Source organism: Camelus ferus, chromosome X (assembly GCF_009834535.1).
Source record: "Camelus ferus isolate YT-003-E chromosome X, BCGSAC_Cfer_1.0, whole genome shotgun sequence".
Lineage (NCBI taxonomy): Eukaryota > Metazoa > Chordata > Mammalia > Artiodactyla > Camelidae > Camelus > Camelus ferus.
Genome location: NC_045732.1, coordinates 4,277,676 through 4,303,756, shown reverse-complemented (window position 1 = coordinate 4,303,756; position 26,081 = coordinate 4,277,676). Strand labels below are relative to the sequence as shown.

Sequence of the window (26,081 nt, the reverse complement as noted above, 5' to 3'; positions counted from 1 at the left end):
GTGAGCAAAGTCCTATTCTAGAAAGGGAATATAGTATAATGGCTAAGGGTATGGCCTCTGGTGTCACTATGCCTGGATTCAAATTCCAAATCTATTAGTAATGATTATGGAGAACATAGGTAAATCACTTAACCTTTTTGCACCTCATTTGAACTATCTTTAAAATGCAGATGACAATAGTACCCACCTCATACAGTTGTTGCAAAAACTAAATAAATAAAGAGGAAATTAGTGCAATGTCTCACACTTATAAGGATTAACTATTATTATTATTATCATCCTGAGATGGACAGACAGCCTACTTGGAGAAACAGAATTCATGGATAAAGGTGAAAGTGTGGGACAGAGATAAGGGCACTTCCTGGCATGGGAGGCAGGAGGACTAGACTTCTATTCTTGGCCTGCCACTGGCTTGGTGTGTGACCTAGGTCAAATCTCTGCCTCTTTTTGGTCTCATTTTCACAAACTGGATAATATTTCTGATTTCTTCCAATGCAAACATTTTCTGAGTCAAACAGATTCTGTGCAAGCTGTGCACATAAGTATAAAAAAGACCCAGAGTTAAGGCATGATCCAGATCAGGTGAAGTTAACCTTAAAGACCAGACCAGAGAAAGAGGAACAAACAGACCATGAGCTAGTGACCTGACCCCTGGCCAAACCACAAAGATATCAGAAGCTGTCTTTAGGGCTCTAGGATCTGCCTACTTTCCCCTCCTCTCTTCCTTTCCCTTCAGCATCTGAGTATCAACCTGCATTCTTGCTTATCTCCCTCTTAGAAAACCCTGCTCTCAGGCTATGTAGGGCAGAGGGACAAAAAGCACTAGATGTAGGGAGACTCTCCATCAAGTCATGAGTGAGCTCCTAGTTCTAGTTCCAGCAGTTGTGGTATGCATTCTTGGGGGCCCCTAATATCTCTTTTCACCTTTTCCAGCCCCCACCCCTCTCTTGGTCTACTGTCCCTGCCCTCTTTCCCTCTAAGCTTCCACACATCTCTACTAGAGCACTTGTCAGGCTGTATTGTAATTGTTTATGTCTACCAATCTCTCCCTTAGCCTGTGAGTTCAGGTGACTAGCTGCAGGTGTCCGTTTCATCTCATTGATGTCCAGAACCTAGCTGAGAGGTCACTGCTGAGCAGGTGATTTCTCAGGCAAACTCACTACCTGCTGGTTTCCTGAGTGAATGGAGGAGGAAATGAGAAAGAGAAGCATGGACTGCATCTCTACCTGCTGCTTCCTTGATTTTATGTTTTAGGCAAGACAGGTATAGTCTCTGGATCTCTAGAGCCTCCCTATAAAATGAGAGGATCAAAGTGATGGACTTTGAGGTAACTTTCATCATTTTTTTTTTTTGCTTTTTTATGCATTTGCTCAGTTATCAAGATCTGATAATAATAGCTTTAAGTTATATTCCTGTCAAATATATTTGCACTTAAATAAGGAACAAAGCTTTCCTTGGTAAACAGGATAAGCTGTGATCTTCCCCAATCTAAATCCTAAACAAGTGGGGTCCAAATTAATGCATTTTGCCTTGTAAAGTTCATAAAAATTTTGTGGCCCAATGGGGACAAAGTATATTCTATGTATTTGATTGTGACAAATCTGTAAAAACCCTTTATGTGGCTTTCCCTAATCTCTCTCTGTTTCTCCCTTCTTCCCTCCTCTTCAGCTGAAAATAACAGACCAGCCCTCCCTCTGTGCCTTTGTGGCCCCGTCCCCTGCTGTGACCATGGAGACTCTCAGCAGCTGCCGGACTGCCTTCCTCTCTGAGCTTGTGCCCAGTGGTTACCTGGCTCAGGTCTTCCCAGGCTGCTCTGAAGTAGAAGACCTGGCTGGGGAGGTGGTGCTGGAGAAGTCTGAGCAGTGTGACCAGGATGACTTGAGTCCCAAGGATGAGAATGGTCAGAACAAGAAAAAAACCAAAGTCAACAAGATCTGGAATTTTGTGAGCCGCAGAAAAGTTGCCTCCAATCAGGGGAAGCGCCCCCAGTCCATGATTTTATTGGGAGACACTTCAAGACCATCAGAGTTGAAGCCCAAAGTCACATTAATGGATCGAATGAAGTCATTCAAGAGGTTGAAACCTTTGACTGGGGCCTCCAAGAATACTCCTCCTAGGAGGAACAAGGCCCAGCAACCCCAAGAGATTCCGGGTATGTACCAGATGAGAAAGGCCCAGGAGGCTCCAAAGCCCTTCCGCTATTCTTACTCAGGCCACATTGAAAGCCTGGAGCCCTTCCTTGTAGATGTGCAGAAGCTAGTGCATGCCCCCAAGAGGATGAACCAGAAAGTACTGGCCTTCAATGACTTTGGTATCCAAGTGGAGGAGGATTCCTGGGAGGAAGAGTCCCCTAACCAGCCTGGTAGGGGCAGGCAGGCCAAAAGCTACCAGAAAAGCATGTTACCTGGGGACCTTGAGGCCCCATACACATTAGCTGGAGACTCCAGAATCCAGGAACTTGAGGCTGCCATTGAGGGCTCAACCTTGGAAGGGAACATGGAAGGGGGTTACAAGGAGGGCCCTGGGCACCTGCACCGAGACAAGACTATGCCTTTTGGTAGTGTTGTCAAGTTCTTCAGCAATGTGGCTGAGGTGGCCCGAAAGTGGCGTTCATTCTCCCGAGATGAGTTGCAGATGGGCAGACGCCGAGGCGAGGCCTACTTCATCAGTGGTGACAGTGAAGACTTCATTCTGGACAGTATAGCCTCCCGAGCCAACTTCCCACTCAGCCTGCCCTGCCACCCCTCTGAGGCTGTGTTGTGGGGCAGTGTCATTGGGAGGCACCAGCGCCACCACCACAAGGCTTCACAAGCCTCATTCACCTTTAAAATGAGCGCAGAGGGCAAGGAGACTTTGGACCATGCCCTCACAGTTCCCTGCACTGCTGCTACCTTGGTCTCAACTTCAACCTCAGCTGTCTTCAAGTTCCAGGATGATCCGACACCAAAGAATGGCTGTAGCTTCCACTATGGCCATGCCTTCACTAGGGAGCACTCTTCCTCTAAAGAGCTTGATGAAGACACTGAGACCGTGGTCAGCTTCCTGAAAGAAGATGACAGTGTTGGAGAGTCCCCTGAGCTGGGCATTTGTGCCAAGAGGATGACCACCAAAGCGGTCATGGAGAAGCTAAAAGACAAGCCCAATGAGATGGAGGAGCAGGATACCCACAGGGGACCTGTGGGGTCCACCCAGGCAGGGCAGCCTCAGGATTCTGACTTAGATATAGGAGCAGCAGATGCAGAGAGAGAAGCCAGCAAAGCTTGTGCTGGAGTCCCCAGTACTCAGGTAAGGTGGGATCTGGATTTCCAAATCGCCACTTGAAATGTTCACATCCCCAGAAGCCAGCTAAACTACCATGGCCTCTTATATAACCATACCTTCCATCAGAAATATCCTGGAAGGAAAGCTCCCACCAGTCAGTTACCTTGGAATTGACTCATCCTAAAACCCCAGGCAATTTTTGTCTCTTCCTTGGGCTGAATGCCTGCAATCACATCTTAATTCAGCCTTGAACCAAAACTGAAGCTCTGGGAATGTCAGCAGAGTGACCAGGTTCATTTAATGATGCCCAAGACAGCCATAGTCTCTTATTTTGCTTAGACTGTGGGATATTTCCCTGGCTTTGCCACCCTCTCCTCCCTCATCAACAGGACCTGAATCCAGAGACAGGGGTCAAGGAAAGCCTGTAGGACTGAGGGTCAGGAGACCTGGATTTATGTCTCAGCTCTGTGCCCCATTCTCTGTATGACTTTGAGACAAGTCCTTTCATCTTGTTGGACCTCAGTTTCCCTATGAAGAAGAGAAGGCAGTCTTGGTGTCTTAGAAATCTCTAAGCACCTTCTGGTAACAACACTGTTGTTTGACCTGAAGAATGTAGGTAGAGGACAGCCCAATAACATTCTTCTCCCAGAATTCATTGAGTGGTAGCTTTATATCAAGCATTTGTCAGGATGCTGTCACATACACTGTTTTCATTTAATTCTTAAAGTAACTTTGTGAGAAGGGAGTGATTATCATCATTTTACCAGTGAGGAAACAGGCTCAGAGAAATTGAATAACTTCTCCAGAGTTATACAGATTGTGACAGAATTTGGATTCAAATATCATTTTTGACTCCCAAGTCTAGTGCTTTTGCGTAGCTGTCTATATTATTCAAGGGGTTTGACTTGAGTGATGACAAGAAGGAGCTCACCACATCCCCATTCATGGACAAAAAGAAAGGTGCTAAAAAGTAGTAGTGTTACCAGGCCCTTTTCAGATTATTGGGCAGCATTACCAGAGAAATGAATATCTCTTTCACAAGACTTTTAAGCAAGCAAAGCTTTTTATTAAAAGAAATAGTTTGTGCATAAGGGAGAAGGCAGGATAAAAAGCTCCTAGAGTAGAAGAGGAAAGTTGCCTTTATAATAAAAGGGAGGGTTTGTCTCATGATCACTGATAATTTCCAGAAATCATTAAACTTCTTTGAACAGCAGCAGGTAGCTCCGTGGTGGCTATTAGGCTTAGGGAGTGCTTCTGTGAGGGGACAGGAGTGCATGAGAATTTTCTGCAAGAATGCACTGGAACAGATAAGATTAAAATGTATAGTTGAGCTTCTTGTCTTATGGCAACTAGGTATACTGGTTAGTGTAACCAAAATAAAACTAGTCTTTTATTTTTGTGAGCTTGGTTTTTGTTTCTGGGACTCAGGCCCCCAGGACCTTTGTTCTTTAGCTTGCAAGTCCTGTTTTCCCCAGTCCTTTTCCAAAATGGCTGAATATCTTCCTGTCTCAGTAGGAAAAATGTTGGATAAACACTAGAAGGGGCTATCTGGCTTTGAGACTTAAAAATGTCTTCATAAGGAGGTATGCTATAGTTTCTCCAGATAATTTTAAGGCAAAGTATTTCTTAAGTACAGTTAATTAAAATTCTTCTTCTTGGTAGTGGTGATGGGCATGGTCTAGCTTGATAGTTCTTGACCTGTTTGAGCATCTCTCACATCCCATTTTCAGAGAACTTGGGTCACATGAGGACAGAAGCAATAAGCCTGCTTTTTCTGAGAAGGCCATTGATATGTTTAAAAGCATTCTCTTTCTATATTTATCATATTTGATAAGCTTTAAGGATATAAAAATTAGCATATTGGGGGGAGTAAAGTCATTGCATTGGTTTTAAGTCCAACAATCAAGCAAACAAACAAAAAAACATACCTATGGCTCCGTTAGCTGATCATTGCTGTTGAGTATTGCATGTCCAATGTTATCAGTCAGTAAGAAGAGGATCATAGCTGAGTACACTCCCTCACTAGGAGGCTGTATGAACTGGACATGGAGATGCCTTATATGTTCTTTAAAAGTGCAGGCTTTGGAGTCACAAAAGCTTGAGTGGGACTTGCCCTCTCATCTGTGAAATTGGACAAAATAATCCCTACCTAAGGGGGCTGTTGTGGGGAATCAAAGGAGCCAGAGTATGTAAGGTAACCATTCTAGCATTATTTGTGACACGTTGTGAGCTTCCACAAAGTTGCAGTTGTCATTATTAAAATTTGGTAAATTATTAGTGAGTGTGAACAATATTCAGCCAGAAAAGTAATTCAAGACTACTGTAAAATCAGCTGGTTAATACAGTTGAAGGAAGTGTCTGAGGTCAGGAAACTGGCTTCTAGTGTCATTTATACCTTTGACTTTGCCTGTGACCTTGTGACAGATCCTTCCCCTCTCTGGGCCTCAATTTCTCCATCTGACCCAGAGAATTTGCAGCACATAATTCCTGAGGATATTTTCTCCTTTTCTATCTCTAGCTCTTACTTCCCAGTTAAGCCTGTAATTGTTTCTCTGAGTCCAATGGGAGACTCCTTGCCACTCAGTAGCATTTTTTAGAATGGCTTTCCTTTGCCCTCTGCTGGTTGCTCAAAGATTCTGGCTATCTTTCCTTGGTGTGGTAAACACCAGCCCAGACAGACCCTGAGATCCAGAGAAAAAGCAAAGTGGAGTGGAAAAGCTGAATGCCAGAGGGCATTGATGTAGGTCAGGGTTCTTATTGACCATCTGGTCCAATTACTTCATTTTACAGATGATGGGGCTACTGAGTCCCAGAGAAGAGACAGGATTTCCCCTGACACACAAAGCTGGGAGACAAGTAGGACCTGAGAGATCCAGTGTTGGATCTGCCTCAAATTCTACTGACAAACCCCTTTCTCCTTCTGTGTTTTAGCAGCCTTATCTGCCAAATCCTCATTCTTCCTTCAGGCACCTTTCAGGTTCACTGTGAGGTTAAACTGGTATAACGAATATGAAAGCAATGCATTGTTAAGTCCCAAAGGCCACATAATTATAGAGGATCATTATATGCAAATAGAGATGAAAAACCCAGCTAGCAGAATGGCTCAGGTCCTTTTAGGTTTCCTAGGGAAAATGAGCATTGGCTGGCTTCCTCCAGGGTGTTTTATTTTTGAGGTCTATTCATCGAATCCTACAGAGCTAAGTGACTCCAGAAACTGTAGCTGTTTTGGCCCAGATATATGGCTCTGGTCAAGCCTGGGGCTGGTAGTATAGTCCAGGACAGGATGCAGCTTCAAGGGGATGATATCAGAAGGCAAGAATAGAATCTCTTCAGAGTCCTTCATTTGGTGGGGGAGGGTATACCTCAGTGGTTAGAGTACATGCTTAGCATGCACAAAGTCCTGGGTTCAATCCCCAGTGCCTCCATTAAAATAACTAATTAAAGAAATAAACCCAATTACCACCCCCCCAAAAAAAATCAAAAACAAAGTCCTTCATTTGGGGGCTGGCCGAAACTTCTCTGTGCCTTACTCTTTGCATTAGGAAAATGAGGAGAATTAGGAAATAATAATTATAGATAACATTTACATACTGCTTATTATGTCCCAAGGCACTCACTGTTCTAAGCATTTTACATGTATGAGCTCAATTCATCATACAACTGCCTTATGAGTCAGGGACTATCTTTAAAATGTGGATGATAATAATACCTATTTTATAGGAGTTTTGTGAAGGTGAAATGAGTAAATAAACACAAGTACTTATAACTGTCTGACCAAGAATCACTGTGATATAGAAAACCGGATGTGGAGTGTGAGGAGGGCCATATCCCAGGTCTCCGTTGAGTCCCTGGGATGTCACGTGTGGGTCCTTAGCTTTGCACAGGAAAGATTTCAAGAGCCAGCCACAATTAAGTAAAGGTAGATTGATTGATTTTTAAAATTGAGTTACAGTTAAAAATGTGTCAAATTCCAGAGTAGAGCACAATTTTTCAGTTATACAGGAACATACATATATTCATTGTCACATTATTTTTTGCTGTGAGCTACCAAAAGATCTTATGTATATTTCCCAGTGCTATACAGTATACTGTTGTTTATATATTCTACATATGCCTGTCAGTATCTACAAATTTTGAAATTCCAGTCTGTCGCTTCCCACCACCCTCCCCCCTGGCAACAAGTTTGTACTCTATGTCTATGATACTGTTTCTGTTTTGCATTTATGTTTTTTTTTTTTTAAGGTTCCACATATGAGCGATCTCATATGGTATTTTTCTTTCTTTTTTGCTTACTTCACTTAGAATGACATTCTCCAGGAACATCCATGTTGCTGCAAATGGTGTTATGTTGTCAGTTTCTATGGCTGAAAAGTATTCCACTGTAGAAATATACCATACCTTCTTTATTCAGTCATCTGTCGATGGACATTTAGTCTGTTTCCATGTCTTCGCTATTGTAAATAGTACTGCTATGAACATTGGGGTTCAGGTGTCACCCTGAAGTAGGGTTCCTTCTGGATACACGCCCAGGAGTGGGAATACTTGGTCATATGGTAAGTCTATGCCTAGTCTTTTGAGGAATCTCTATACTGTTTTCCACAGTGGCTGCACCAAACTGCATTTTCACCAGCAGTGTAGGAGGGTTCCCTTTTCTACACACCTTCTCCAGCATTTGTCATTTGTGGACATTTGAATGATGGTCATTCTGACTGGTATGTGGTGATACCTAAACATAGTTTTGATTTGCATTTCTCTGATAATTAGTTATATGGAGCATTTTTTCATGTGCCTATTGATCATTTGTATTTCTTCCTTGGAGAATTGCTCGTTTAGGTCTGTCCGTTTTTGGGTTGGGTTGTTTGATTTTTCTTATTAAGTCATATGAGCTGCTTATATATTCTGGAGATAAGGCTTTGTCAGTTTCATCTTTTGCAAAAATTTTCTCCCATTCTGTAGGTGGTTGTTTTGTTTTGCTTATGGTTTCCTTTGCTGTGCAGAAGCTTGAAACTTTAATTAGATCCCATTTGTTTATTCTTGCTTTTGTTTCTATTGCTTGGGTACACTGCCCTAGGAGAACATTTTTGAGAAGTATGTCAGATAATGTTTTGCCTATATTTTCTTCTAGGAGGTTTATTGTATCTTCTCTTATGTTTAAGTCTTTGATCCATTTTGAGTTTATTTTTGTATATGGTGCAAAGGAGGGTTCTAGCTTCATTGATTTACATGCTGCTGTTCAGTTTTCACAACACCATTTGCTGAAGAGACTTTCCTTATTCCATTGTAGGTTCTTTCTTCCTTTGTTGAAGATTAATTGGCCAAAAGTTTGTGGGTTCATGTCTGGGCTCTCTATTCTGTTCCATTGGTCTGTATGTCTGTTTTGGTACCAATACCATGCTGTCTTGATGACTGTAGCTCTATAGTATTGTCTGAAGTCTGGGAGAGTTATTCCTCCAGCCTCTTTGTTTCCCTTCAGTAATGCTTTGGCAATTCTAGGTCTTTTGTAGTTCCCTATAAATTGTATTATGATTTGTTCTTGTTCTGTGAAATATGTCCTGGGTAATTTGATAGGGATTGCATTAAATCTGTAGATTGCCTTGGGCAGTGTGACCATTTTAACAATATTGATTCTTCCAATCCAAGAGCATGGGATAGCTTTCCATTTTTTAATGTCTTCTTTAATTTCTTTCATCAGTGGTTTATAGTTTTCTGTGTATTATTCTTTCACCTCCTTGGTTAGATTTATTCCTAGGTATTTTATTACTTTGGGTGCTATTTTAAAGGAGATTGTATCTTTACTTTCTTTTTCTGTTGGTTCATCATTAGTGTAAAGGAATGTCACTGATTTTTGAACGTTAATCTTGTAACCTGCTACCTTGCTGAATTCTTCAATCAGCTCTAGTAGTTTTTGCATGGACCTTTTAGGGTCTCCTATATATAGTAACATTTGTTGGCATATAGTGACACTTTTACCTTTTCTTTCCCAATTTGGATCCCTTTCGTTTCTCTCTCTTCCCTGATTTCTGTGGCTAGGACTTCCAGGATTATGTTGAATAGGAGTGGTGATAGTGGGCATCCTTGTCTTGTCCCAGGTTTTAGTGGGAAGCTTTGGAGTTTTTCACCGATCAGTACTATGCTGGCTGTAGGTTTGTCATATATAGCTTTTATGATGTTGAGATATGTTCCCTCTATACCCACTTTGGTGAGATTTTTTATCATAAATGGGTGTTGAATTTTATCAAATGCTTTTTCTGCATCGATTGAGATGATCATGTGGTTTTTTGTCCTTTCTCTTGTTGTTATGATGTATTACATTGATTGATTTGCATATGTTGAATCACCCTTGTGTCCCTGGGATGGACCCCACTTGGTCATGAAGTATAATCTTTTTTGTGTGTCATTGGATTCTATTTGCTAATATTTTGGTGAGGATTTTGGCGTCTATGTTCATCAGTGATATTGGCCTGTAATTCTTTTTTTTGGTAGTGTCTTTGCCTTGTTTTGGTATTCCATTTTCTTTTCTTATTTTGCTTATTTGTGTTCGCTCTTTTTTCTTCTTTGTGAGTTTGGCGAGAGATTTGTCAATATTATTTACTCTTTCAAAAAACCACCTTTTGGTTTGATTGATTTTTGTAGTGTTTTTTAATTTCTATTTTATTTATTTCCTCCCTGAATTTTATTATGTCCTTCCTTCTGCTGACTTGGGCTTTTTTGCTCTACTTTTTCTAATTCTTTTAGCTGGGTGGTTAGATTTTTTTATTTGAGATTGTTCTTCTTTTTTGAGGAAGGCCTGTATCGCTATAAACTTCCCTCTTAGTGCTGCCATTGCTGCATCCTGTAAATTTTGTAGTCGTATTTTCATTTTCATTTGTCTAAAGGTAATTTTTAATTTCAGCTTTGACTTCACCATTGACCCATTGGTTTTTTTAATAGCATATTGTTTAATCTCTATGCTTTCCTTTTTTTCCTCCTTTGTTTATCTGTAGTTGATTTCTAGTTTCATGGCAGTGTGGTCAGTAAAGATGCTTGAGATAATTTTTATCTTCTTAAAATTATTGAGGCTTGTTTTGTGCCCAAATACATGATCTATCCTAGAAAATGTTCCATGTGTATTTGAAAAGAATATTTATCCTATTTTGGGGATGTGTGATGCTCAGAAAATATCCACTAAATTTAATTTTTTTTATTGTATCATTTTGTTTCTCTGTTGCCTTATTTATTTTCTGTCTGGAAGATCTGTCTAGTGATGTTAATGCTGTGTTAATCTCTGACAATGGTTGTAATCCCATCAATTTCCCCCTTTATCTCTGTAATTGTTTTATGTACTTAGGGGCCCCTATTTTGGGTGCATATATATTAATAAGTGTAATATCCTCATCTTATAGTACTTCTTTAATCATTGTAACATGTCCTTCTTTATCTTTCTTTAAGGCCTTTGTTTTAAAGTCTATTTTGTCTGAATTCAGCACTGCAACACCTGCTTTCTTGTCATTTCCATTTGCATGGAATATCCTTTTCCATCCTTTCACTCTCAATCTATATGTGTCCTTCTCCCTAAAGTGGGTCTCTTGCATGCAGCATATTGATGGTTCTTGCTTTATTATCCAGTCTGCCACTCTATGTCTTTTGACTGGAGCATTCAGTCCATTAACATTTACAGTAATTAAAGATATATGTGTGTTTATTGCCATTTTGAACTTATCTTTGCAGTTGAATTGGTATTTCCTCTTTGTTCCTTTCTTCTTCCTTTTGTGGTTTGATAATTTTCCTTTGTATTATCTTGGATTTTATTTAATTTTTGTGACTCCCTTGTTAGTTTTTGTCTTGTGTTTTCCCTTTTTTTAAGTCTATTAACCCATTACTATAACTGTTTGTATTAAACAGTTAGTAATATAAGCTCAAACCAATCCTACCTAGAACAAAAATTTTAGAAAGAAAAGAAAAACTATATTTTCTTGCTTCCCTCTCCCACTCAATGATTTAGATGTCTTCTTTTACAATTTCATGTTTATTCTATTTCTAATTCATTGTAATTCATGTAATTCATTATCACCTTTCCAGTTATGATTTTCTCATTTCTGTAGCATCCAGCTTCTTTTCTATTTAGGGTAGACCTTTCAATATTTCTTTTAGCATGGGTTTAGTGTTGCTAAACTCTTCTAGTTTTTGCTTGTCTATGAAGTTCTTTAGCTCTCCTTCTATTCTAAAGGATAACTTTGTTGGAAAAAGTATCCTTGGCTGCATCATTTTTCATTCAGTACTTTGAATATATCTTCCACTCCCTCTGGCCTGTAATGTTTGTGTAGAGAAATCAGCTGAGAGCCTTATGGGGGTTCCCTTATAACTCATTCTTTGTTTTTCTCTTGCTGCCTTTAGGATCATTTCTTTATCCTTGACTGTGGCCGTCTTATCATATGTCTTTGTGTGGGTCTATTTAGGTTCTTCCTGTTTGGGACCCTCTGAGCTTCCTGTACTTGGATATCTGATTCCTTCTTTAGGTTTAGGCAGTTTTCAGTCATGATTTCTTGAAATACCTTTTCAATCCCCTTTGCTCTGTCTTCCCCTTCTGGAACCCCTATTGTGCATAGATTGACATGCTTTAAACTATCCCATAGGTCCCTTATATTGTTTTCATTTTTTTCTCTCGGCTGTTCTGATTGGGTGCTTTATGTTGTCCTGTCTTCTAGGTCCTCTGCAATATCTAGCCTGCTTTGTATAGCCTTTAGATCAGCTCTCATCTCAGCAAATTAGTTTTCCAATTTTTCCTGGCTTTTATTTATAGCTTCAATTTCATTTTTGACATATTTTTTAATCTCTAAACAGTATCTCTTTTAGTTCCTTCAGTACTTTGATCACTCTTTTTTTGAAATCTTGATCTAGTAGGCCATCAATATCTATTTCATTGATCATTCTTTCAGAGGATTTCTCTTGTTCTTATAATTGTGAGTGGTTCCACTTCTTCTTCATCTTGCTCATACTTCTCTGGCACTGTTGCTTATGGAGTATCAGTTATCTATATATTGTTTTTAAGGTGTTTATTTATTTATCTCTCTAAAGCCCATGCAGGAATAAAACTTAAATAAGAGGATTTTAAAAGAAGGGAGAGAAAAATAAATATAAAGGTTTGAAAACTGTATATAATCAGTAACAGAACAAGTTGAGGAAAATAGTAATTGAGTTGAGACATCTTTTAAAAAATTTTAAAAGAGAGAAAACAGTAATATATATATATATTTGAAGCCCAAGTGTAATCAATAACAGGAGATCAAAACCAAAGGAAATAAAAATGAAATGAGGTGGATTTTAAAAATAATAATTATAAAATTTTTTAAAATAAAAATTTTAAAGTGATTAAAACCAGAGATATATAGAATTGTTTAAAAAGTAAAAATTTAAAAGTTAATAGAAAATATAACAGATAAAGAAAAGATAAAGAGATAGAAAAAAACAGGGGGGGGTATGTTCTCATGGAGACTGTTCACTCTTAATGATTTTATTGAAAGATCTTGCCCTGCTGTGCGAACTCAGCTCACTGCTTCCAGAGGCCTTCCTTTGGTGCCCCTGGTCTGTGCTGCTCCCAGTGCAGGTTGGTAAGCATATCTCACTCTTTCCCAACACTGCAGTCAGGTGCTGTGTTCCTATGCAGTGGGCAGGAAGGTCATGCCCTCTCCCGAAGCCATGATCATGCAGGTTAGGTGAGCAGGTTGTGCCTCCTCCCAACAGCATGGTAGGCTGTGGGTCACTCCCCCTTCTGATGCTGTGGTCAGATGTTGTGCTCACACAAGTTAGGCGGGCAGGTCTCAACCCCTCCCAATACTACAGTCAGGTGCTGTGCTCTTACACAGTGAGCAGGCAGGTCACTCCCCCTCCTGATGCCATGGTCAGATGCTGCACTCTGGCAAGGTAGGTGGGCAGGTTGTGCCCCTTCCCAACACCACTGTCAGTAGCTGTGCTTCTGCTGGGAAGGCAGGTGGCCACCCGCCCTCTCCTCACGCCAGCTGCTCCCCTGCTCTGTGCAGCTGCCTGCTCCACCTCAGGTCAGCACTCCATAGGCGGGCTCAGGGAAGATGGCAGAAGAGCCCCGCACCTGCTCCATGCCAGAATTCAGCTCCTTATTTGTTTGTCTTGGAGGTGTGATTTCTCAGAGATACCTGGGCAGAATGATCCTATCTGCCTCAGGCTATAAGCAAGTCTCCATCTCGCCTTTGAGGCTGCTAAGCCCTTAGGTAAGGATTCAGGTTTCAACCCTGCCCCTACCTGGGTACTAAGCACTGAAGGATATGATGGCTGTGCCTGAGCCCCACCTCTCTTCTCCCAAAAACCTTTGGCAGGTTTTCAGAGATAGGAGGTATGGCACCCTTCCCCCAGGGCACATCAGCCATGTTGTTTTTTGGAGGGCCAAGATTGTTTTGCCCTGTATACCTGTTCATCCATGGTGTGCAGCACCCTGCAGTCCCCCAGAGTTGGCTCTGTGCAGCCTGCCCCAGTCCTCTGCCCAGCTTGAGCAGCCTGTTCTGTCCCTCACCTGCCACTTTGCTTCTAGGGCTTGGGGTTGTGGAGACCCTCTGTGCCTGTTTAACTTAGTTCTGTTGGGCAAGGGCTGTTCCATACAGATCCAAGCCTTGGAGGTTCCCCCTTCATATTGCTGACCTCTCTGTTGGAGAGGAAGAGACCCAGGGGACAAGCGCTATTCCTCCTTTGCTGCTCCCTCCCCGCAGGACCAGTCCCGCACTGTTTTGCTTTTTCTTCTTTCTTTTTTCCTTTTCTCCTACCAGATTCATGGTGTTTTTGTCTTTTGAAGAGGGCGATATTCTGTCAGAGTTCAGCAGGCACTCTGGTTGGCTGTGTGGGTCCATGGATGTGAGTTTTGGTGTATTTGTGGTGAGCTACAAGTGTCCTATTCTGCCATTTTGGCTGATCTCCCCAAGACTGTATACTACAACTTCTTTATCCATTTTTCTGTTGATGGACACTTAGGTTTGTTTAATATATTAGCAATTGTAAATAACGCAGCTATGAATATTGGGGTACATGCATATTTTCAAATTACTATTTTTGTTTTTTTCAATATATACCCTGAAGTGAAATTGCTGGGACAAATAGTAGTTCTATTTTCAGTTTTTTGAGAAACCACCACCCTTTCTTCTACACCAAATTATATTTCCACCAACATTGTATGAGGGTCCCCTTTTCTCAACATTCTTGTCAACATTTGTTACTTGTGTTTTTTTGATAAAAGTTTTTTCTGACAGGTGTGCAGTGTTATCTCATGTGGTTTCAAATTCCATTTCTCTGATGATTAACAATATTGACAACATTTTCTTGTGCCTGTTGGCCATCTGCATGTCCTCTTTGGGAAAATGTTTACTCAGGTCTTCTGCTTATTTTATAATTATGTTGTTTGTTTTTATGAAGTTAAATTGTATGAGCTCTTTATATATTTTGGATATTAACCTTTTATCAGTCATATTATCTGCAAATATTTCTCCCATTTGTTGTCTTTTCATTTTTTTGGTGGTTACCTCCTTAGATAGGTTTACCATTTTAATAATGTTTCAGTGTACAGTACAGAAGTATTAACTATATGCACTTTTTTTTAACTGAAGTATAGTCAGTTTACAATGTGTCAATTTCTGGCATACAGTAATGGTTGAGTCACACATATACACATATATATTCACATTCATATTCTTTTTCATTTTAAGTTACTACAGGATATTGAATATATTTCCCTGTGCTATACAGAAAAAAACTTTTGGTTTTTATCTATTTTATATATATTAGTTAGTATTTGCAAATCTCAAACTCTCAATTTGTTTCTTCCCACCCTCTTTCCTCCAGTAACCATTAATTTGTTTACTATGACTGTGAGTCGGTTTATGTTTTGTAGAAGTTTCATTAGTGTCTTCTTCTTGTGTGTGTGTGTTTTTTTCTCTCAGATTCCATATATGAATATCATATTGTATTTTCTTTCTCTTTCTTGCTCACTTCACTTAGAATGACGATTTCCACATCCAATCATGTTGCTGCAAATAACTTTATTTAAAAAAAGGTTTTATGACTGAATAGTATTCCATTGTATGAATATACCAAAGCTTTTTTATCCAGTGATCTCTTGATTGACATTTAGGTTGTTTCCGTGTCTTGGCTATTGTATATAGTGCTGCTATGAACATTGGGGTGCATGTATCTTTTCAAATTTGAGTTCACTCCAGATATATGCCCAGGAGTGGGATTGATGGATCATATTGTAAGTCTATTTTTAGTTTCTTTTAGGAATCTCCATACTCTTTTACATAATGGCTGTACCAAACTGCATTCCCACCAACAGTGTATGATGGTTCCCTTTTCTCCATACCCTCTCCAGCATTTATCATTTGTAGGCTTTTTAATGGTAGCCATTCTGACTGGTATGAGGTGATATTTCATTGCAGTTTTGATTTGAATTTCTCTGATAACTAGGAATACTGAGCATTTTTCATGTGCTTATTGGCCATCTGTATGTCTTCACTGGAGAAGTGTTTGTTTACATCTTCTTTTATACTGAAGAAAAATAACAAAGTTGCAGGAATAACCTTCCCAGACTTCAGACAACACTACAGAATTGCAATAATCAAAACAACATGGTATTGGCACAAAAACAGACATGGATCAATGGAACAGAATAGAGAGCCCAGAAATAAACCCACAGACTTATGGACAATTAATCTTTGAAAAAGGGGGCAAGAATATACAATGGGGAAAAGACAGTCTCTTCAGGGAATGGTGTTGGGAAAACTGGGCAACTACATGGAAATCACTGAAGTTAGAACACTCCCTTACACCATACACAAAAATAAACTCTAAATGGCTTAAAGACTTAAATATAAGACAAAACACTATAAACCTAGAAGAAAACAGAGGCAAAACATTTTCTGACATAAATCTTAGCAAGGTTTTTCTAGGGCATTCTACCCAGGCAATGGAAATAAAAGCAAAAATAAACAAATAGGACCTAATTAAACTCATAAGCTTTTGCACAGCAAAAGAAACCATAAGCAAAGCAAAACAACAACCTACGGAACGGGAGGAAGTATTTGCAAATGATGCAACTGACAAAGGTATAATTTCCAGAATATATAAACAGCTCATACAACTTAATAAGAAAAAAAAAAACTCAGTACAAAAATGGACAGAAGACCTAAACAAGCAATTTTCCAATGAAGACATACAAATGGCCAATAGGCACATGAAAAAATGCTCAGATATGTTTTCAATCCCATTTTCTCTTTCTTCTGAGCTCCCTATGACGTGTAGATTGAAAAGTTTTATGTTATTCCAAATGTCTCTTTTATTTATTTATTTCTTCATTTATTTTTCTATCTGATATTTTGATCAATGGATTTCCATTATTCTATCTTCTATATCACCTGTTTGTTCTTCTGCATTGTTTAGACTGCTATTTATTGACTTTATGTTTGCTTTCATCTCAGCAATTGCATTTTGTGATTTTAATGGCTTCTATCTATAGTTTCTAGTTCCCTTTTTATAGTAATCTGCAGTTCTATCAATTGTCTCTCTTATTTCCTTCTGTATTTTTACTATCTCTTTTTTGAATTCAAGATCTGGTAGGCTGGAGATGTCTATTTCATTGTTTGTTCTTTTGGGGGATTTCTTTTGTTCCGTTAATTGGGAGTGGTTCCTCAGCTTCTTCATTTTACTTATATTTCTCTGACTATTAATTTAGGAGTAACAGTTATCTACTCTGGTCTTGAAGGACTGTTTTTATGTAGGAACATCACTGTGTAGCCCTTGTCCATCTAATATTTTTGTTGCAAGGGCTTTTTCTAGTATTGACAGCTGCCACGTATTTCTTCAGTGTGTGAGGACTGCTATCCCCTTGATAGTAGGTGTGATTGGTATTGTGGTGACCTGAGCCTGCACTGGATGTTGAGCAGGGCCCCCTCTTTGCTCTGTCATTGTTACAGCCCTTTTGGGGGCTAAGCCTGCTCCTTAGTTGTTGGAGAAGAAGATCTCAGATCCATTTCTGAGTTTCTGTGTGAAGTAGGCAGTACTGAAGCTCTTCCTCTGGGAGAGGAGGGGCTGAGTATTCCTCTACAGGAGAGATCCACCAGGAAGTGCTCTCTGTAGTGTTGCCTATCATCCATTGTGCATGTTCACAAAGTACACTGGTTTTGGTGCTGCCCTTAGCACTGCCTCAGCCATGGAAATGTAGGCATCCTGCCCTGGGTCCCCCAGGTGCTGTGTTCACAAAGCCACTAGGGCAGACTTTGTTGAGGTCAGGGACCAGGATCCACTGTAGTTACAAGTAGTCATACACCTGGATCAGCAGAGTACTAGAGGATTAGCCAGACCCCAACCCCACCACCGGGGGCACATGCCCATTTTTAACACTGGACCTGTCCCAGCCACACACCAGTATTCTGCTTGGATGTCCTGCAGACAGTTTGCAAAGGCACCAGTGACATAAATCTGCAAAACCACCTGGGATAAGTCTCAAATTTCAGCCCCATTTCTGATGTCATGTGGCCCCTGGGAATGGGCTGAGGTTTCAGCCCCACCTGCACTTGGGGTCAACGCACCAGCAATTATGCCCTTCCAGAGCAAGCCATAAAGGAGACTGCTATGGCAGGATCCTAACCCTCCTTTCATGAGAGTGTATTAACAATGAGGCTTTTATGCCAGGACCATGCTCTGTGACCTTACCAAACAGAAAGTTGCTATGTTGGAGTCTTGTTCCTCCCTCCATGAACACCAACAATGGGGCTTTTTATGGAGAACTGGGGCTCCTTTTCACATGCACCTAGTTTCAGCCCATACCACATTCCAGACCCTTCAAGCTGTCTCTGTACAGCCAACCTGTCTTCTCCCAGGGTCTATTCTCTGAAGTGTGAGTTTCAGCACCCAGTTCTGGCATGTTCCAGCAGGCTCATGTCTCAGCCTGGGGACTGCACAGATCCTCTGTGCCAATTTCTCTCTGTCCTATTTGCTGCAAGGTGGCTGCTGTGCTCTGAGTTTCTGAAGCTCCCTTTCTGTCCCAGCTAATCTCCCTGCTGGTGAAGAGGCTTCCCAGGTCAGAGTATTTTACTCTTTCACTGCTCCCTCCCTGGGGTACAGGTCCTGTCCAAATTCTTTTTTTTTTTTTTTTTGGTCCTACACATTTACATAGAGATTTTTCTTGTAGCTCCACTTGTGTAAGATCTTCTGCCAAAGACCAGTAGGTATTCTGAGAGAACTGTTTCACATGTAGGTGTATTTTTGATGTATTTGTGGGAGAAGGTGAGCTCCACATCCTTCTATTCCACCATCATGAAGTCCTTCTGAAATATCTACATTAATTCTAGATATTTCATCCATACAGTATAACCTAAGGAGGTTTTATCACCACTTATTTAACAATGTTTCCCATGTAATTTAATATACCAAACAAAACTAATTAGTTTCTTTGGGAAACATCTCTTGGGATGTTTCAGGGAACATTGAAGCATCCCAAAATTAGCTGGAGGTTAAAAAAAAATTTATTTAGTATTCGACTTCAGGAAGTGTGTCAAAGATATTAAAAGGTTTTAAAACTCTTGATCAAGTAGGATCATAAGTCACTGTGAAGTGATACTTATTCATTCAACCAAATAGACAATAAATGATTTTTAAGGCAAATACATATCATTTAGAAGGCAAAGAAACTTACAACCTGTTATCTAAAGTAGCTTAACATTCCCAGAAAACTTTGTTCTCTTAACAGAGAGAGAAAACCAAACTCATCTTGCACTAGTCCATCCTTAATAACAAAATTTATTTACCTAATTAGATTTAATCTAACCCCAGCTTGACTTTGTACAAAACTCTTTTCTCAGGATTCTGTTTTTACAAATTTCCCACAACTTTCTGTATCTACATTAGTTTATCCCTTATTTTCTTCCTCATCCAGAAACAACCAGCTTTAGTGAAAAAATCACTTTCTCCCCCTAAACAAAATGTGTTTCCATTCCTCATACCATCTTTGCTGAAAATACACATCCTACTTTCCTTGCATACTGAAATATTACCCTTATTATCCAGGAGTTTTAATTACATGTATAACAATTCCTACCCTTAAAAACCTTAATCTCTAGCAAAAATTGACAAGCAAGTAATTGTGAACTCTGTCATACCAACATTTCCTGATTGGCAAACTTAACAATATTCCATAACCTCTAGAAACATACATTTTTCTCATACCATAATTTATTTCCTCAATGTGATACAAGACATGTGTTTAATAAGCCCAAATATCTCTAGTTTCCCTGTTAGAAAGAGACAAAAGTAGATAAATAGTGAATTCTATGATTTAACTTAGCAACACTCAAAAGTTTCAAGTTACCAAAATCTGGAGAAACTATTTTAGTTAGACATAATAATAATCAAAACATAATTATTCCTAAAGAGTTCACCTGAAAACCCTTACTTCATTTATGTGTGCTTTATAACTTATGAAAATATTATCATATCTAGTTAATTTTTTCCTGCTGACAAACTCTGCAACAGACATAACATGACTTACTGACCTTTAGTAAACCTAGGTACAATAAAAGTAAGGCATGTCTGTATTGGTTAAACCAACAAGCTTAAGCTAGCTTTAGTACTAGATAGCAGTTTAATTATTGAATGCCTCCTAGATCATATGGACCTGAAATTCATTCTGGTCAGTTTTGTTTATATTTAGAAATATTTAATTTTGTAAGCACTTGTTTTTAAGTCAATTAAATAGAACTCTTTTATAAATTTAATTTTGATAATATTATCTAGAGGTAAAGACATATATTTGTAATGTACACACAGACATATAAACAGACAAAACTAGAGAATTCAGCTTCACTTTAACAATTATGAATAAAGTATTACAATATAAACTCACTAGTTTATAAATAACAATTGGAATAAGTTAAATTTATTTAATCAAATGACTAAGGCTTTACTATTTTTAGAAAAGACTATCAAGAACTGTATTTGTCCTTGATAAATGCTTAAGGAAGCTATGAATTAGATTTTGGGTGAGGGAGCCTTTCTAGAGGTTTGAGTTTAAATGGGCCTTTTATTCCACTTTGGTTTCAGGTTTTACCTGATTGAGCTTATTAGGCTTAGCCTCGGGTCATTGTGGGCTGTTTTTACCTTTCTGATTTGTAGATATTTGCAAGACAAAGACTGTTGCTTTTAATTTCCCACATAACTGGTCTGCCACCTAAATGATATTAAAAGATTGATTTGCCCAAATTTATTTTCTTTAATTTACCTTTTTTTTATATCAGTGAGAAGATTTCCAACTAAACTGAAAATCGAGTTCTGTGTTCTAGAACTTTAGGGTTCAAATATATCATACCTTCAAATGTTTGCACAAGGCATTCAACAAAGGCCTTCTTTCTGAGTGCACAGTTTAGACCCAGAGTAAGAATTTCTCTTATTATTTTTATTAGTCCTTGAATATTAGCTTCCAGTTTTTATTTAATATTGTGTGGGCTCAGGTAACCTCGTAGTTTATTTTATTATGTTTAACTAATATTGCCTGGGGGCAGATTTATATGTCCTATCTTATAATACCTGGTAGGGGAATCATTTCCCAGTGAAACACAATGTCTATCCCACAATATAATTAGGCAAAAGAGACATAATCATCTTGTACAAAGCCCATTTAAGTATACCAATTTATACAAACTTTCATATCAATTCTATAAACTTTTGTACCTTTAACTTTAGTTTCCATTAGGACATGTAGATAAATAATGTGGCATGTCATGTCAGTAAACAAAGGATATTCCTGAGGCCATCAAGCCAGCAGCCATTGCATCCACCCCCAACTGTGCACAATGAGGAGATTCAGGATAGAAAAAAGTAGAATACTGTCCCTAGATAGTTAAGTTGCATATCAAAAGAATGATGTTAATGGGCCCAGACTCTTGGATCTTCCATACATAGAAAAGCATTAAATTCACTAACTTGAGATGTCTGCTTTGCTTTAATTAACAGTAATATTTTGATGTTCTGACTACTTAGTTTTTGTTGCAAAACTCCTGTGTATCCTGGCTCTTCTCTTACCTCTTTGAGACAGTCCCTCAGAGATGTCTGAGAGGGGTTTGTCTGCCAAATAAAACATAACTCTCAACTTTTAGGTTGTGCATTTTTTTCAGTTGACAGACCCCATCAATAAGCCTTGGTTTTACAAGTCCAGAAACATTTATTTGTATCCCCTAACCTATTTATCTATTTTTGTATAAAAGTCTCTGCCGTCTTCAGTGAGGGGTTTAACCCACGGACTCAGGCCCTCTTGTCAACATTTAAATTTGTTTAAATGGCTTGTTGCCCCAAGCAATATTTGATCAGGTATCTCTGTAATTTTCTTTCAGCTATATATTAACTGGGGTAAATACAGCAGACTTGTTTGAGGCCCTTTAATGTTGGGGACCAATAGGGGTCCCTTTGGCCCATCCAATCTTATGTAGCGTTGTATCAAAACCTTTTGTTCTAATCCCATTAATGCTCATTTTATTTATCCCATTTCTTAACAACTATCTAGAGATTTATTTATCCTTTTGGGACAAGTCTCTAAAATTTCCACTTTTTTGGGAAGAAGTTGCTAGAGTTTCCTCTCAGTTGTTTCTTATTTCCCTGTTAATCAACCCAATTAATGTTAATTATTCTAATATTCTTATTAGTATCTGTAAGATCCATTAAGTTGAAGATTTCTAAACCATTTTACTTTGTTTGTTTTAAACTGAGGGAGTTATTTGGTTAGTATTTATGTATATGTGTATGTGTGTGTGTGTATGTGTATGTGTGTGTGTGTATATATATATATATATACATATATATATATACACACACATATTTATATCTTTTAATCCACCTTCTAGTTTGTTTTTCATAGGTACCAATAACACAGCTGTTATACTGAGAGGTCTCTAAAATCTTACCAATTTAGAAGTTCCTCCAATTTAAAGGATCCATCATCTGGCCATTAATGAGACACATCTAAATAATGACTCAACCCATTAAGATGCAAGAGGCATCCCCACAAAAGTGTGCAAGGGATGCAGTCTACTCAAGATCTAGGAAGTTTACCTCCAAAAGTAGTCTAAGAAAGTAAAGGCCTTTCTTGTACATGTGGGCACAATGGAAGTCAAGATAACAAAAGCCCAAGATTTGGCACACCCAGACAAAAAGTCTGCTCAGAATCCCAGTTTATTCCATTGGCTGTCAAATGTACACCATATGTGTACCTTTTCTATGGGAGACCAAGCTCTCAAAACACACACACACACACACACACACACACACACACACACACACCCCTAAGAAGATCAGGTAGAATATTTACACCTCAGACACAGAGAGAAATGCAGCTTCCCCCTAGAAAGACTTTTGTTTCTTTAAGGTCAGAATTCTGAAAAGATATTTTATCAAGCTGATTTTTTCTAGCTACACATGCAAAAAATATATATGTTTTGGAATGTCAAAAGAATCCCAATTTAGCCATCTTTAGTGTGAAATTTCCTTTAATTTCCAATTAAGAAAGTACTTATAAATATAAATTCTGTATGTACATAATAAAATCTTCCCAGTGTCTTCCAACTGAGGAAAACTCAGGTACCTTTTCTTGAAACTAAGTTTTAAGGAAAATCCACACCTCCAGAGAGGTGTTTACCACTACTGAATAAAACTTAGAATTATTGGCCAATAATGGGAGATTTAAGACCCAGGAAAAGCTCACCTAAATTCTTCTGGACTCTCTGAGGAAGCTCACAGGCACAATGGTGCCTCTGCTGATACCAAAACTCTGATTCCTTGTAGAGTTCAGCTGAAGGAAAGAAGTCCATTCTGGATCCCTTCATCAGTCACCAAAAGTACAGGCTAAAAAAACAAAAACAAAAAAAAAAACAAAAAACCAAGCACCCTAAAAGTTGAGAATTATATTTTATTCAGTGATCATACTGAGACTATAGCATGGGAAGGCAGTTTTTCCCATAGCCCTGAAGAAATGTCCTGAAGAAGTATGGGTGGAGCAAGGATATATGGAAGTTTTTCTTAAAAAATAATTTAGTCAAACATAAAAAGATTACTGCCAATACCCTAAAAAGAGACATCATTTCAAGTCAGTGATTTTTAGTGCTCTTCTATGTATGGGAAGATGCAAGAATCTGGGTTCACTGAAATTATTCCTTAGATATACATTTTAATTACCTATGGCTAGTACCCAAAGCACAGAATGCTTCCAGTTTTACTCCATTCTAAATTCCCGTCAGAGTACACTGTTGGTGGGTGATTGTAAGGCTTAATGGTTTGATCCTTGTAAAACTGGAATGACAGGCAACATTCTTTATTTATAGAGATTTTACTTCTGTTATCTCATTTGATCTTTCTAGTGTCCCTGCTCTATTGTTATCATCACTACTATCCTATTTTATTACCCTTCTGCCTACAAATGATACTCATAATCATACTCAGAAACAGCTAGGACAGTGACTATTGTCCTTATTTTACAGCTGAAGAGATTGAGCCCTGTCTGAGGATATAAAGTGAGTTAGTGGTAGATGAAGGATCAGACACAAGGAGCCTGACCCTGATGTCAGTGCCAGGTCTATATTGCCTTTTACCCCATCCTGAGGTCTCAAGAATTTTTGAGCCAGTTTTTCCCTAGTCTTCTTGCTGCTGTACATTTCAAAGCTGGTGGCACAACCTATGGGATGTGAAGGAAAATATAGTCATGTTTTGCCAACTAAATTGCCAACTAAATTGCCAACTAAATTGCCAACTATTCTGGCCTCTCTCCTCTGCCCCCCACCCTTTTAACTCCAACATGCACTATGGATTCCACTCTTCTTTCCTAGTGGCCCCCTAGCTTAGTGCAAGGTAGGGGAGAATCTCCACCTCCCAGGTGTTCTGCACAGCTTGAGGGGAGATGGAAGTGGCCACCTTCATTAAGATGGCCTCTCCTGCCTCACTCATGAGGCTATCCTTTCTCTCCTTTCTCAGAGAATCTGAGGAAAATTTGATCCTTCAATGTTGTAAGGTGGGAGAGGGGCATGGGCTGGAGGCAAGAACCTCTCACAAGGGGGGTCATGGATCAGGTCCAATGATTCTAGCTTCATTCTGAGACTCTTGGAGAGGCCTGTGGCATTTCCTGAGACAAAAAGGTGTGTACCAGACAATGGCTACTTTGGTGACATCTCACTGGGGTCCTGAAGGTGGCTTGAAATGGAGGGCCTGGCAGATGTGCTCTGCTTCATGCTCCTGATGTTACATCATGGCACCTCAATGGTTCCTGGTGGAAAGGAGGCAGACTTGAAGCTCTAGGAAGTGGTCTTGAAGACTCCCTTGCTTGCTTCAGTGGATGTGAAGAGAGGACATGCCTTCCATCCCTCTGCCTTGATTGAGGAAATTCACAGCTTTCTAAGGGCACTCTGTCAATATTTGCTCACAAAACTATGGTCTTTTTCCAACCTCCGGTGTGCCCTCTCTGTGGGTTAGCCATATTGAATAAGGAGGCAAAATGACAACCACATGACATTAAGACCTAGTCAAAAAAGCCTGCTGAGGTTTTTGTTTGTTTTATTTTGTTTTCCTGCAGGGGGACAAAGGAAGGCTGCCAAGGCTAGAATGCTAGCACTGAGAGGATACTAAACTAGTGCAAGTTTATCCAGACTAATATTAAGATTGTGTTGACCTAAAACAAATAGACTGTCAGCTATTGCTCCAACAAAAATGGATTTATTTTGGATCAATAAAGAATTGCAATTCAGGGTATGCAACCATAGTGAGCCATGTGCAATTCCTCCCAACAGGGAAATGATAACTCTTTTAAATAGGGGAAGAGGAAGTTGGGAGGGGTAAAGTAAACAAAGAGTTCATTGGAAGCTGGGAGTTTGAAATATAGTGGCTTTTCATTGGCCGAATCCTGACAGTCTCTCATTGGCTGTGCTCATGCTAAACAAGAAGAGAAAGTATTTCTTCTTCCTGTAGGGCCTCTGCTTTTATCGTAGTGTATGAGAGTTCTCCCTTCTGGCCTCCCAACTCTATTTTAATTGAAATTTCTCTTTATTAATTTTTACATCTCCCCATTTTGATCAAGATCCTTATCTGAAAGCATCACTGATCAAGGGTCAGATTTTCTGGTTTTAGCAGCTTTCTGTCACTCAGTGCCAGAAGGGAATTTCTCTTGGTGTAGTATCCCATGTTACAAGGAAGATGCACTGTTTGGAAATCTATTGGGGTCACATTAGAGTGACAAGGAGGGGTAGGAGGGAGAGATTTCAGGCACTTTTTATCTAAAGGCCAAATGTTATCAAGATCATAGACATTGGCGATTACCTGAAACAGAATGTCATCATCAAAGGTTTGGTGACAAACTTCCAACAGATCTAGTCTGGATACTTGGGAAAGCTATCACATCAGATGCTGTAGGCTTCAATTCTGAGAAATCTTTGCTTTTGTGTCAAGAGATGATGTGCATGTCCAGTCAGGGTTTGGTGTTTTCATTAGGTGTGTCAGGTGAATCTAAGAGTCTATTATTTGGAGTTTGGTGGCACAAAGGTTGGTTAGCAGTACCTGATGGTGGTATCTCCAGTGAGGTTTAAAGGGGATTCTTCTGGAGGTTTCTTTTCCAATAGAGAAAATCTCCAGATTACAAGGCACGATGCTTAAGGTCTTCATCTCCTGAGGGTGCACTGTGAAATGATTGATCTACCAAACCATTGTAAATTTTAATAGAACCAGTTAGGTCTTTGCAATAGTGGAGTATCTCTCCTTTTATTAGTTGTTGTTCAAAAGGCACAGGATACAAGTGCACTGGGCAT

General features: G+C 39.3%; 1 protein-coding gene across 1 annotated transcript in view; it reads left to right on the top strand.

Moving 5' to 3' along the window:
• The window catches only part of ARHGEF9 (Cdc42 guanine nucleotide exchange factor 9), a 328,329-nt gene that overhangs the window by 77,622 nt on the left and 224,626 nt on the right, over positions 1-26,081 (top strand). Inside the window, exon 3 of the mRNA XM_032475623.1 lies at positions 1,669-3,285. Coding sequence (XP_032331514.1) covers positions 1,729-3,285 — 1,557 coding nt within the window. The 5' untranslated portion in view covers positions 1,669-1,728. The remainder of the gene's footprint in view (positions 1-1,668; positions 3,286-26,081) is intronic.